The 13,338-nt window shown below is 42.2% G+C and overlaps 2 protein-coding genes across 5 annotated transcripts in view; one reads left to right on the forward strand and one right to left on the reverse strand.

Moving 5' to 3' along the window:
- The window catches only part of LOC120454328 (leucine-rich repeat-containing protein 4B), a 97,210-nt gene that overhangs the window by 23,414 nt on the left and 60,458 nt on the right, over nucleotides 1–13,338 (forward strand). The gene's annotated exons all lie outside the window — the stretch shown is intronic.
- On the reverse strand, nucleotides 3,603–5,964 carry LOC120454371 (rootletin). Its single transcript, XM_039639607.2, has 2 exons — nucleotides 5,629–5,964; nucleotides 3,603–5,570 (listed from the first exon to the last, which is right to left on the reverse strand). Exons 1-2 carry the CDS (start codon nucleotides 5,807–5,809, stop codon nucleotides 3,766–3,768), a joined length of 1,986 nt encoding a protein of 661 aa, XP_039495541.1. The 5' UTR covers nucleotides 5,810–5,964; the 3' UTR covers nucleotides 3,603–3,765.

A 13,338-nucleotide genomic window follows, 5' to 3' on the forward strand; every position in this document is an offset into this window, starting at 1 on the left:
CACATTTTATCTGCACTTGCTCAGCAGCAGCAGGTTGCGGCCTGAAAAAATAACAAAAACACAGATTTAAGTCCACGAATATATCACTCTTGTGCTGCCTCACATAAAAATATGTAAAAAGAAAAAAAACGAAAGACATGCAAGTTGGCTCGCTGAAATATTTTCTAAAAGCAGCCCAAAGGCCAGACAAAACACCAGAGATGACTGGCCTAAAGCAAATGAAATTATTGGCCGGACCTGAACACCCAAAAAAGAGAAAAATAAACATCAGCGTCAACAGCAAAAAATGCTAATTCAAAACAAGCAGATTTTGCGGTTTATGCAAATGGCAAATGCCTCTCAGACCAGAATAATACCCAAACAAGTCATAAGAGCCAGGGCAGCAGCCACAAAGATGCCACACGTTTGTACAACTTTGTGTTTGAAAGATAAAAATAAATAAAGATTTCACGTTTCTTGGGAGAAGTGCAGTCAAATTTATATAAGCTGGAGTGCAGGTTTCACACAGTGCAGCCACTTTATGCTTACTCCTTAAAGTTTGGGTGGATTTGGGCATTTAATTAAAGATTATATCCACAACCTTGCCATAAATCATGCAGCTATCCTTTGTTTAGGTAAGAGTTGAAAAAAATATACTTATATTGGCAAGCAAATAAAACAACTTTTTGTTGTTTTAGAAAATACATGAAACACAAACATAAGCACAGTAAAATGCATGATGCTCAGCTGCGTCAAACTGTGCAGTTCAAGGCTATTTCGTCTTAGCCCCAAGTCATTTTACTTTGGGCCACAAAAAGTTGAAAATAGCAGGCCGAGATAATGCCGAAAATGCCTTTCTTTTCAACTACGACTTCTTCTCGGCCCTCTTATGTTTATTTAACACACTCGCACACACACGCACATAGTCGTAAGAGCCAAAATGAGTTTGGGCCAAGAGCAATAATTCATTTTGACTTCCATTCTTGGCTGACTCTGATGGAAAACCTTTCTCCTCGTTCTATCGCCTCCAAATTGAATTCCAACTTAAACATCATTTGGCTATTTTGGAATGGAAACGATTTCGCACATGCCGCAGTGTTTGTGCTTGTGCTCGTGTTTGCTTATGTAAGCTGCCCTGCTGCGCTGCGATATTGATTACACTTTTTACCAGCTTTTTAGACTGCTTTTATTTGGCCTAACATCTTACAATTTTTGAACACATTTATATTATTTTCTGATTTTATATTGAATATGTAACTCACTTTTATATGTTGCTTTTTGACTCTTTATATACCACTTATCCTTTATTCTTAAAATTGTTAACTTATCGACCGATCAATTGTAAACTTTTCCATTACCAATATTTGTACTTTGTTCTACTTTGCTCAAATTGTTTGTCTTTTTTATTTGTTTATCACCATTTAATTCCAAAATAAGTTTCCTAGAAATTTCGGAATTTAGTCGCAAAACTTTTCCTGGCCATTTTTATTTGGGTAATGGTTGGAAAGAACCGCAGAACGGAAATGCGGGTTAAATAGTTTTCAAGTTTATTTAAAGCTTTTTGCTTCGGAGTATGATAATCAATAAATTGCAATTCCCCACTACCATATTTAATAACTAAATATCACTTACCTTACTTTCAGGTGAGTCTGCAAACTTTTGAGCCGACAAGTCATTGGATCTCGGGAACACGCACAGAGATAACAGACTGCCGCAATCAAAGTTGGTTATGGGGTAAGTGAGACGTGGAAATTGGCCCAACAATTTGGCTCAAGCTCAACACTTTCCTCGCCACCACCAATGCCGCCGCCCCCATTTTCCGCCCACTCCAAGTGTGACCTTCAAAGAGCGACAACAATGGCTCATCTTCTCCCATGTGCTTTTTACCCGACGCGGTGTCTGTCTGACTGCCTTTTTTTTGGGTCATTTCCGCGATTTGGTTTTCGGCTTTTGCTTTCCACGATGTCGAGATCGAGAGACTTCCGTCTTAGCCTTGCACTCAGACCCCAATCTGAAGTGTTTACTGTTTGCACTCGTTTTCGTTTAAATTTGCATTTTAATTTATTTGCCCCACGTCTTTGTTTTTCTCTCTTTGTTTGCCTGCACCTTTTCTTTTCGCCATCCGCGGTGACCATTGCACAATTCATGAAGTTCCATTTCACGTTTTTGGTGCTCTGCCTAAATTTGCTTTCAAAGCACAGAGTTACCATGCATCCCAACGGTATTTCAGTCACTGTGCAAGGTCACACTGTCTTGAATGCTTTACGTATTTTTAACGTTTCTATTTCATTTCTTCCACTAAAACACTTTGTTTTTTCTCCGTGTAATGCTTCTGTTGCACTTAGTTATAACTATTTGCTGTTATTGCTGCCATTTGCCAACTGAGTCCATTTCTGTTTACATTTGGCCTTTTTCTGTCTTCCGGCTTCGCCCGTTTTACTTGCAATTTATGCACTGACCTGTTTTCATTAAAATTTCGTTGGCGTTGTCTTTCTTTTTCATTCTGCTCACATTGCTGTCTCTAATTAATTTCAACGTTCACTTATGAGGCTTTAATGGCCAGCACTTGTTTTTACCATTTAAGGGAACTTAAAACATGAAATGCAAGTTGTTTGCTGTAGTTTGATATGCTAATATATACAACTAAAAAAAATCATTTATAATACTTGTCGTTGGAAAAAATAATATGGCATGCATAGGGTGTAAAAATCCATTGCTGTTTGAATTTTAAAAAGTTGTGTAAAGCGTTGTAATGATGCTTAAATATGCTCAGTTCAATTGTTCATGTTCATGTTCAGCATGTAAATGGCATCTGACTAATATGCTGAATAATTTAAAATTTATGCTGAAGGAAGTCCGCCCTTATTGTTAACATTTGAATAAAGGCTAAATGACAGTTTTGCCATATCTGCGGCACCCTTTTTTCCATTTCTGTGATAGCCATCCACCGAGCACTAAAAGCAATTTATTTATATTTTGTTCCCGGCTTGTTTTGCAACTGTTAGCTTGATTCAATTTATGGCACTATGCATTTCGCATCGTTAGCCTATTAAACGCGTCCTGACAGTTCATACAAGTCATTCACTTAAAGAGCAGGAAACTGGATCAGAATGAACTTGCCCCCGATGCGGGCAATAAAAAATGTTTATCAATCGCTGCCACAAGCACGCTTCGAATGCAGCAATGCGAAGCCAAAATTTAAATGAGCCGCAAAGCGAAAATAAATGTTTAAAAATATATGTACATATATGCCTGCACATGCACTCATGCACTTGCTGTAGGTAACTGCGTCAATTAAAATCGGGCAGTTAAAAGTGCAATCAATGATTATTTCAAAGTGTCGCACACAGGCATGGCAACTTGGAAATTAATGCTCTTGGCCAAAAAGTCCATTAACATAAATCGCTTACAGTCAACATATTTTATTTAATTCTCTTATGGAATTATACGGTGATGCAATGAATATTAAAGTGAAGTGTTCTTGTCCGGACATGCGATCTAGAGCCAGGGAAACTGTGCAAATTAATTATTTTTCCAGGCCAAGCCTTTTGTAGCCAATATGGCAATATGACAATAAGACAATATGACAATATAGCAAATAAGTAGCCTGTTATTGTCATAAGTACTTTGTAGTTCATAAAGCTAATTTGTATTTTATTTGTGCTTTAATATTTCATAACGTACAGAAATCTATACAGCAATCTCCACAATTTTGTTCAGTTACCAAAAATAAGGATGATGCATTAACAGTAGCTTCAAGCTATAACTAACTGAGCAGTAGTCTCCCTATGTCCATCCGCTGTTCTTCTTGGAGAGAATGACCTTCTGCATGTGCTCATCCGCCGTGTGGGTGGTGTGACTGCCGCCCGCGTGACGCGGAGTGCACTTGACCATGGGAACACCGGTGGCTCCTTTGCTCCAGGCACTGGTGGAGTGTGGGAACTCGTCCTTGCGGTAGTAGCCCATGATGCCCGACTTGCGGATCTGGCCCAGTTCGTAGGTGACAATGGGACCCAGGCCGGTGGAGCCCTTGGCATTGGGCAGCGAAGGCACCTTGGATCGCTCCACAGTTCGCATTACGCAGGTGGTGTCGCAGGCCAAACAGGCCAGATCCTGCATGACCTTGACCCTTCCGGCAGCGGCGGCACAGTCATCGTTGGTCATCTCCATGTACTTCTGGAGTGCCTCGGCTATGATCTGCACCCGTCGCTCGATCGTCTCACGGAAGTCCTTGAGACTCAGCTCCAAGGAATCGATGCCCAGTGTCATGCGGAGATTGTCGATGATCTGCAGAACGTTCTTCTCATTCAAACTCACAATGTGACGCACCTCACAGAACATCTGCTCCAACCTGGCCTTGTACTCCTCCAGTTGCTCGAGGGATACTTTTGTGGCCAACTGCTGGAAGTCCACCTTCTCGGCCAACAAAAGCTCCACCTCCGTCTTGTCAATCTTGACCTCATCCAAATGGGCAGCCGATTTCTTCAGGACTTGTATCTGGTATACGCAGTCGTTGAGGCGAACCATCATGGTATTGGTAACCTCCTTGTTGCTGGACATGTAGAGCTTGATATCCCGCACGACTTCCGATAGATCCTTCATCTGGTCCATCAGTCTCTGGGAGTCCTGTTTCAGCAAGGCCGCAGCGAGTTCATTCACCTTGTTGGTCAGCGCACAGAATTGCGACTTGAGATCCAGAAGCTCAGTGAGCATTTTCTCTGGCGAATAGCAAAGAGGCTGTTCCAAGCCCAGTTCCTCCTCTTCCTCGGGCTTCTCCACCTCTGTGGGCGCACTAGACTCCTCCGGCACCTCCTCCTCCGACAGGCACTCCTCTTCCTGAACGCCCACTAAATCACCACTGGACCAGCTCATGGACACCTCATCACCGGTCGTCAGCATCAGCACCCTCAGCTGCTTAGCTATGTGACGGAGTATCTGGAACCTCTGCGGATTCGGCTTGCGATCGATCAGCAAGTGGGTCATATTGTTCACCTGCTCCATGGTGATCTTCAGCTGGCTGGTGAGGTTGCTTACAAACTGCTTAACCTCCATGCTGGCCTGCTCCTTTTGCAGTTCAATCTTGGAGAGGCGTCTTTCGAGACGCAACAGATTGTTGTTGAGAGATCCCTCCCGCGACTTCTCGCGAGCGGATGATCTCGAGGAGACCCGTGAGGCCTGCGGAGCTAACTCTCCCTCTCCCTTGACCTCGGCAGGATGTTGTGCTTTCGAGGCATCTGCCTCGGGCTCGGAATGGGGATGCTCCTCGGGAGCCGGAGTTGCGGCTGGAGTTGGCTCGTGGGTGGAAGCCACCGGTTCTGGAGTGGCTGCGCCTGTCTCCACAGGAGCTGCTTCTTCCGGCGGTGCTTCCTGTGGAGATGGCTCCTCGGGAGCAGGCTCTGGAGCAGGTTCTGGAGCTGGCTCTGTTTCTGGTGCTGGTGGTGGTGCTGGTTCCGCTGCAGGAGCCTCCTCGACTGGCGCAGGTGGAGCCTCTGTCGCCTCGGCTGCTGCCTCTGCCGCCGGCTCAGCTGCTTCTCCCTCCTCGGCATCAGCGCCGGCAAAGAGACGGAACTTCGAGGTGTTGCCCAAGGTCACTATTTAGTAAAACAATATTGAGCTGCATACTGCGGTGCGATGCAAATTCCCACTCACATAAGCTGCTCTGCAAACGCACATTGGCCACCATATAGTCCTCCTGCTCGACTACCTCATCCAGGACCTCCAATCGCTGGGCAAAGCACGTGAGCAGCACGTGCAACGCATAGAAGTTAACATGTCCTGATTCCGGGGACCCAATGGCAACGTCTATAAGTTCCTTGTACGTAAAAGTCATTTCGTGTAAAAGTGCTCGAATTTAGTGGCAGTTCCTGCGAAATATTTGATCAAATTTTTGTCCCACAAATGTGAAGCAATACCAAAAATGCAGAGTAAACCAAATGTGAACTGAACCGAACGAGCTTGTTATGTGAATTAGGAAAAGAGTACAAAGTCTTGATAGGAAATTCACAGCCTGGTGTTTTCGACCAGCTACAGTTACTCGTGGAAATTTGATGAAAAATATGAGTGATTTTCCGTCAAGCTGAGTGACACAAAAAACCAAATTAATATTTTAGGGAGCCATTTTCCATATCCAATCCATTAAGTAAAATGTTATAGCAGTCATTGGGGTAAACCGAAATTACTTGTGTATCAGGGAAAATAATGCTATTAATTATATTCGCTTAAACGTGGTTACTCAACACCCCTAAACTGCGCAGAACCGATTTAAATTATTCCTTATTGGGTCGGTGCGGGTAAATACAAAATCTGTTTTACTTCAGCTCCGTTTTGTGGCTGCGAAAAATGCTCCACAGCTATTAGGGCTTAATTAATTTTTACACCATTTCGTGTTTAATATTTTCTTCCCTGGCTGTTATTATGATTGCGTTCGGTTAATGAACATCATCAACACCATTAAGTTTAATTTTATGAAGCGGCTTCTTCGCTTTTATTTTTACTTTTGATCCAGCAGCAAACGAGATGCAAAATGATTGCGGTGTGCGAGTGAGGATGATGCAATTAAGTGAAATCGACGAGAAGTGTCTTTCGAATCGTGATTGTTCTCAATCCAATTGAGACACTTGGCCGTTATTAATGTTTCAATTAGTGGCAAGAAGGCCCAGAACGTGCAGATTTATACTACCGAAGACCGGGACCATTGGGTACCTTGCCAAGGACACCAGAAACCTGCAGACGTTGAGAGAGAGTCGGGAGTAAAATCCCATTTGTCATGCTCGCATTGCAATCCACTCGACTTTTGCGATGTGCGGGGCAATAGGCAGCCCTCAAATTGGATGGTAGTCAATGTTTGTGGCCTCGTAAAATCTAATTTAAATGCAAACGCAAATGTCAAAATTGTAGAATTAAAAATCACACTCGGTTTGATTCAGGCAGACAGGCGTACCAGCATCCAGCTCAACTATTGCTCATGGCGAGTGTCTGTAGCAGCACGCGGTAGACGGGGCGTATACGCAACATATTTTCAGCAAACTGTCACATCGCGTATACGCAATCAGTCGGCAGTCAGTCAACAGGATGCCACATATTGGTAAAAATTCACACGGATAGTAAAGTCTACAAAAAAATAAGAAGCCATGAAGGGAAATCGAAAAGGGGTCGTTGCTGAGATACCCCTTAGGTACAACTTATAAGTGCCTTGACTAAAAATCTAAATAGGTTTTGCTATTATTCATATTCATGTGTAATACAAGTTGGTTTGACTATATATCACATGCTGTTTTAGCAATCATTGACCCCAACATACCCGCGGTTCAGAAGGGTATTGTGAAAAATAACGAAAATCCCTGGTTATCTGCGAGATGCGTTTGAAAGGTTTTTACATCAAACGTCAACTATGTTGATTGAACTGCCTGATAGCTGTACACCTCTCATTCTCATCCCCTGATCCAGGATATACTACATATGTATGTATGGACCCACTAGCCCATTTTGGGTGGCCATCAAAAATAACAAATTTTTTTACCAATGGCAAGCTAAATTTCATCAATATCAAATGCTGAACGACCTAAAAAGGCTCAGAGAAATATTGAGAACATTAAAAAAGTGTCAGGTTTTTGCTGTCATCGGATTATAAGCTTCATGATGTCGGACAACCGGTTTAAAGTTGAGAAGTTATAAATACATTTTTAGCGAATATCTCATGGTTACTGCAAATATTTCATTACAATTGAAATTCGTAAAGTTTCATTTATGTGCCATGCGGTTTGTGTGCTTAAAATGTATACCTTTAATTTATGCGCAGACATCGAGCGACAGGAAGGCAGCCAAAATTGCAGCACGGGTCGCAAAAAGAGTTGCCAAAGAGTCCAGACAGACATACCCATACACATACACGCCATACATACACACACACACACATACAAGCATGCCTTTGCACAGGAAACGGAAACGGAAATATGCGCAATTTCTCAACAAGACTGTGTCTGCAGCTAAAACAAAAAGGGAGCTGAAGCGCCAGCACAGGAACTTCTCGTTGTCATTTTCATTTCTTCAACTTTCCGTTGAAGTCAGAAACGGCCGAAGTTTTGCTCAGTTTTCCTCGGTTTTCCTCACTGTTTGAGTTTGCCTCAAATGTTTCTTTGTCTTGAGCGCATTTTTAATATCAAACAGGATTTGCCGAATGGAAAGTAAGTCATAGAGAAACTTTATATAATTATGCAAGTGTCTGATAAAACTGTTGGATGTTGGAAGTGTGTGCCGGCAATTTATGCATAATTAAAACTTGATTATGCGGTTTTCGAGCCGGCACTGCGTTGGAGTGTACTTTGTGAATACTTTTTTAAATGAGTTCGCAAACTGTTTTGTTGACTCTGATCAAGATTTAATATTATTTTCCATTAGCTCCATTCTGCTTAAGCATCGATTGCAGTGCATGAAAAGTCTTTTCGTAAATCGTTCTCAATTGTTTGCCCTTCCACTTGAGCAAATTAATTGCATTTGTCAACGGCCACTGGATAGGGTTTATGTGATTTTATGCTTTTGTCAGCCAAGTAAAATTTTGCTTTTCCAGCAAATGTGCAATAAATAAACTGAGAATCATATCTTGTCAATTATTGTGCAGCCAAGACTTTTCATCTTTGCCAAAGCGATGAGCAATTAGAGATGATTTGCCAACATTTGCATTTGGCACTTGGGTCAAATGCACAATGAAGAAGTTAATTCCCGCACTGCCTCTGCCACTACCATTTTTCCACAGCTTCTTCTCTCGTTACAATGGGTCGTAAAGCCAAGTCAAGCGATTTGCTCGCACCAAGTGGCCAAAAGCAGAAACAGAAGCAGAAGCACCAAAAGCAAAAGCAAAGGCAACTCCAAGCCGCCGGGAATCTCAGTTGGTGGCGAACAATGGACGGCGATAAATGGCAAGTCGCAATAACATTAACCGTTAGCCAGCCAGCCCCACCTCTCCCCTCTAATTTCCTAACCCATCCCTCTTCCTCTTCTTCTTCTTCTTCGGGCCAAAAATGCCCAAGCTGACCCAATTCGAATGGAGGCGCGTTCCCAGCCAAGTCTCGACTTCAACTCTTTCAAACGGATCGGATTCAATCGCCGCAGCAACAACAGCGCCGATTCCATTTTGTCTCTGCTCCCATATTTGGAGCAAGCGCACACACACACACGCTCAGAATGTTGGGGAGACAGTACACTGAGAGAAACTAAAGAGGAATGCTAGATCATTCTATATTACTCATGGTTCAAGCTTGAGCAGCACAGCATCTTTAAATTTAATAAAGAAATATATCAGAGCACTTCTTAACATTTTCTAAATATTATGTATCATATTTGTATCAGTTTTCGCCCAGTGTAGTGTTGTATGCTTTAAGCAGCCCATGCTGGCACTTATTCCACATTGTCTGCCCCCCACTCCCTCCGCTCCCCCCTGGTCCACTGTTTGTGTGGCAAGCCGCTGACGTAATTTACTTGAACATCGCCAAATGCATTTCCTATTAGAGATGGCCAAGTGCCTCTGGTAAAATGGCAGTAAGGTGCGTTCGTCGTTACGCAAAAACTCAAATGGCCAAACTGAAAATGGGTCAGTGATGGAGCGAGTTATGATGAGTTGGTTTTACTGGAAGTGGGTTAGGCTGTGATTAATTGGATGATTTGATCTTAATGCACCGTTTCATCTAATAAGATCTTTTATTTTGAGCACGAATTTAAAACAAATGCTTAAGTATAAATAATAAATATACCAAACATTAGGTTCCCATCGCTGTTTAATAACAGCATTGCACAAGTAGCCGAAAATCTGACCGCAGTTAACTTGGCGCAAATGTTTGCGAGTTCCCTTGGCCAACAGTGCGTATGTGTGATGTTGAGCTAGTACATACATACATATGTACGAGTATATTTGTCCACCGCCGTTGTTGTTGCTGCTCGGCTCTTCCAATTGGTTTGCCAATTCCGTTGACCAACTTTTTCATTGAGTTCTGGGTCCGGGCAATTTAAGCCTTAACTTCTGATTTCTGCTTGCCAATTTAATTAGCCATTAAAAATGAAGAAGTCGTGCGTTTAAGCGGCAGCGAGCGAAATCAACGGCCACGCGCCGAATATTTTCCATAAATATTTTGTCTGTTCCGCTGGCACACATTTACAATATTTTTTATCATTAAAAAAGAGCGTCTCGTCCTCGCGGATAATTTATATTTATGCCGCATCGGTCGGATGGCAGCGAAATTTACGCAGATTTCTTCGTGCCGCCGCTCGACACTTAAATTTATTTATGCTGATATGTGAGATTCGCTTCATCATCATTTCTCCTCCTCCCGAGTATCTGCCACTTAACACCTTTCTGGCAGCATCTGCCGCCACGCCCAAGCCACGTTAATAAATGTCGGCCCCTCTGCCCCTCCAGTCACTTCTCCTCTCATCCAGCAACCAGCACCCATCTTCATCCCATTTACCATGATATGGCATGGCAACCTCCTGACAGATGGGTTGATCTGCGTGGCCTTAACTTCGCCCTCGGTCTGTCTGACAAGGAACTGGCGAAACTGGCGAAACTGGCGAAACTGGAGGCGATATTACAAAGTTTTTAAAGCTTTAAGCCGAGCGTACGGCTCCCATCCAAATTGCAAATATTTGCTCCAGGCGGGGGTGAAACAGCAAGTAGAGCAAGATGAAGAGCAACCAAACAAACAAGGTTTACAAGACTCATATCAATAATCCCATTTTGGCAGATTCTCTGTGTTTCGCTTGAGAAACTGGAAAATCGGTTGAGCACGGAAAAAGTAATGTTTCGCCAGCAGTCGAGCCAAATTAAATTTGTTTGGCACTTCAGCCGTCATAACAGCAGCATAATTTGGAAAAAACCTTAAAGGTATACACTTTTTTTAATAAGTATGAAACTAAGTAGTATTCAATGCAGCCTGTCAAATCAGGAAATAGCTAATAAGCTGCAAACGTTTAGTCCAAACCATATTAGTTAAGGCCACTTACTCAAGCGGATGTTGCTTTAAAAAAATATTAGCAGCCAATATGTACATTTTTGATAGCCCAACCCTGTTTTACATATTGCCATATAAAGAAATGATTTCATCGGAGTCACAAAAAATGTTCGAAGGCCAAAACGACGAAGGCGTCCAACAGCAGCCCCCACAAAAAATACCCATTGTTCAGCATACATCATTACGATATATGGTATATATGTGCATATGTATGTAGACCCATCGGAGGGGCTAATTGCTGGCAAACAATTGCCATCTTCAATTACAATTATTTGCCATCACTTTGCAGAGCTCAAGTGGCAATAGTCTGGCCGAAAATGAGAAAATACGGGTGCAGGTGAGCCACTTGAGTCTTGAGTCTGCCCACGAGTATTCATAATTTAAGCCCATCTCCTTACTTATGCATACGACAACAGGTAAATCGGTAATAAGCCGCTTAAGACGCGTGCTCCCCCAGATTGCAGTCACATATACATACGAACTTACACAATATACATAAGTATATACAGGTGCAGATGACAGAAAAATATGTAGGAAGACATTTATGAATCCCACCTGAATTTGCCGCTTCTTGTTGTTATGGCTGATTTATGCTTAATTTTCCTTTTAATATGAGTTTTTCCGGCAAGTTCCTATGGTTCCTAAGAGGATATCTGTAGAAATTGAGAGCCGATACTAAACATAATCCGCAGATAAAAATCATATAATGAGTCTTTAATAATTTCCTTTTTTATAAATTCCCAACATGAGCTTAAAGAGTATGATGTACTGGGAAAACGAAGGGTATCTAGAGTGCCAGCACTTCTTGTCTCCCCTCTTTTTCCGTGAGATTTTCTTTTTATTGCTTACTTTTAATTATTGAGTGCTGAAACTTATAATCCGCCTCAGTTTTTCGGTTTTTTTCCGTTTTTTCAGTTCGTTTTCTGCAATGAATATGCAAATTTGTGCAGCTTAGCGGCCTGCTGGATGTGGCTGGGCTCACTTTGCTGGCTTCCCATGGATATCCCATGGATATCCCACTATGCCCTATTATTATTTAAGGTCTCTGGCACTTGGCAAGGCCTTTGCATATTTTATTATGAATTTAAGATGGAATTTTCAGCTGAATTATGGGCTGTGGGCAGGGCAGTGGAAGAGTGCTTATCATTGCAGTTTGTTGGCTGAATAATTCATGTACCGGAGAGCAGTGCAATCGCCCCTTGCTGGAAAAGGACTTTTATGATTTTCTATACTCCGATTTTCTTCATTTCAATCCCGTTTCCCGTCGGTTCAATAGAAAATGGAAAATCTCAACGAGCGACGCTGAGTATGTGTCTGTGTGTGTGGGCTGCTATAATTCAATTTGCTGCGCATAATAATAAAAACAGAATAAAAAACTGGAAAATAGAAAAAGTTTCATTAAAATCCAACTGCATCAGCAAGATTGTAACATCCACACACAGACAAACGAAGGTGGACCACAAAACCGCCAGCAAATCAATTGGAAGCGAACTCCACTTTTCACTCGCCCTTCGAAAGCGAACCATTTCATGCCAAATTGATTGCAAGAATTTAATTAAGCTCGTTTTTCCTTTTTTTGTAATATTATTTTATTGCACATAAATAGAGCACATATAGTATGAATATCGTTTGCAATATGTTTGGCTTACTTTTGTATGCACAATTTGTTCTTTGATTTATTGAATGGCCACTATTCATTCATGGTTCGCACTAGCAGCCAACAATATATTCATCGCGTTCGTCCTTCGGCGATTCGATTAATGGCGTCATAAAACCATTTGCAAGGTGTCACTGCCACAAAGCGCAAAACAGGACAATGGAACTCCAGTTGTCAATGAGAACTGATGTATCCACAAAAAGCAAGATAAGCTTTTGCTTTGATATTACAAGTTTCACAGTGTTAATGCTAATAAAAATCAGCCGTCCTTGAGATTACTTCCTGACTTGGCAGTCTTACGCATTTTCCCGAAATAACCACTTAATCTGCATCTAAATTCTGCACTATTACCAACAAGTTTAAGCCTTTAAATGGATGCCAGTGCGGAATGTGCAAGCCGCTTGGTTTGCCACTTACAGCCAGCAGATGCCCTGCATTTGAGCACCGAAATGCCCTGGCACTCACATAATTCCTGCCCTCAAATGCAGTAAATACAAATTTATTTTACACTCTTGCATTTTCAGCGAGAAAGGGTAGTTTTTGGCAATGGGGATTGGGGGGTGAGGAAAATAGTAGTGCTGGAAACATTGTTGCCAGCTTTATGGGGCAACAACAGGCGCAACACAACCGACATGTACACAAAACAATTATTGCCCGTAGGTAATTTAGTGGAGAAAACATTACCAGCAAACCCGAGGAGCA

Source organism: Drosophila santomea, chromosome 2L (genome assembly GCF_016746245.2).
Source record: "Drosophila santomea strain STO CAGO 1482 chromosome 2L, Prin_Dsan_1.1, whole genome shotgun sequence".
Lineage (NCBI taxonomy): Eukaryota > Metazoa > Arthropoda > Insecta > Diptera > Drosophilidae > Drosophila > Drosophila santomea.

Bases quoted from the DNA above. Each gene is read 5' to 3' on its own strand.
- LOC120454371 (XM_039639607.2), bottom strand. From the start codon at position 5,809: ATGACTTTTACGTACAAGGAACTTATAGACGTTGCCATTGGGTCCCCG. The intron at 5,571-5,628 runs GTGAGTGGGAAT...TTTACTAAATAG, and splicing joins GCGTTTGCAGAGCAGCTTAT to TGACCTTGGGCAACACCTCG.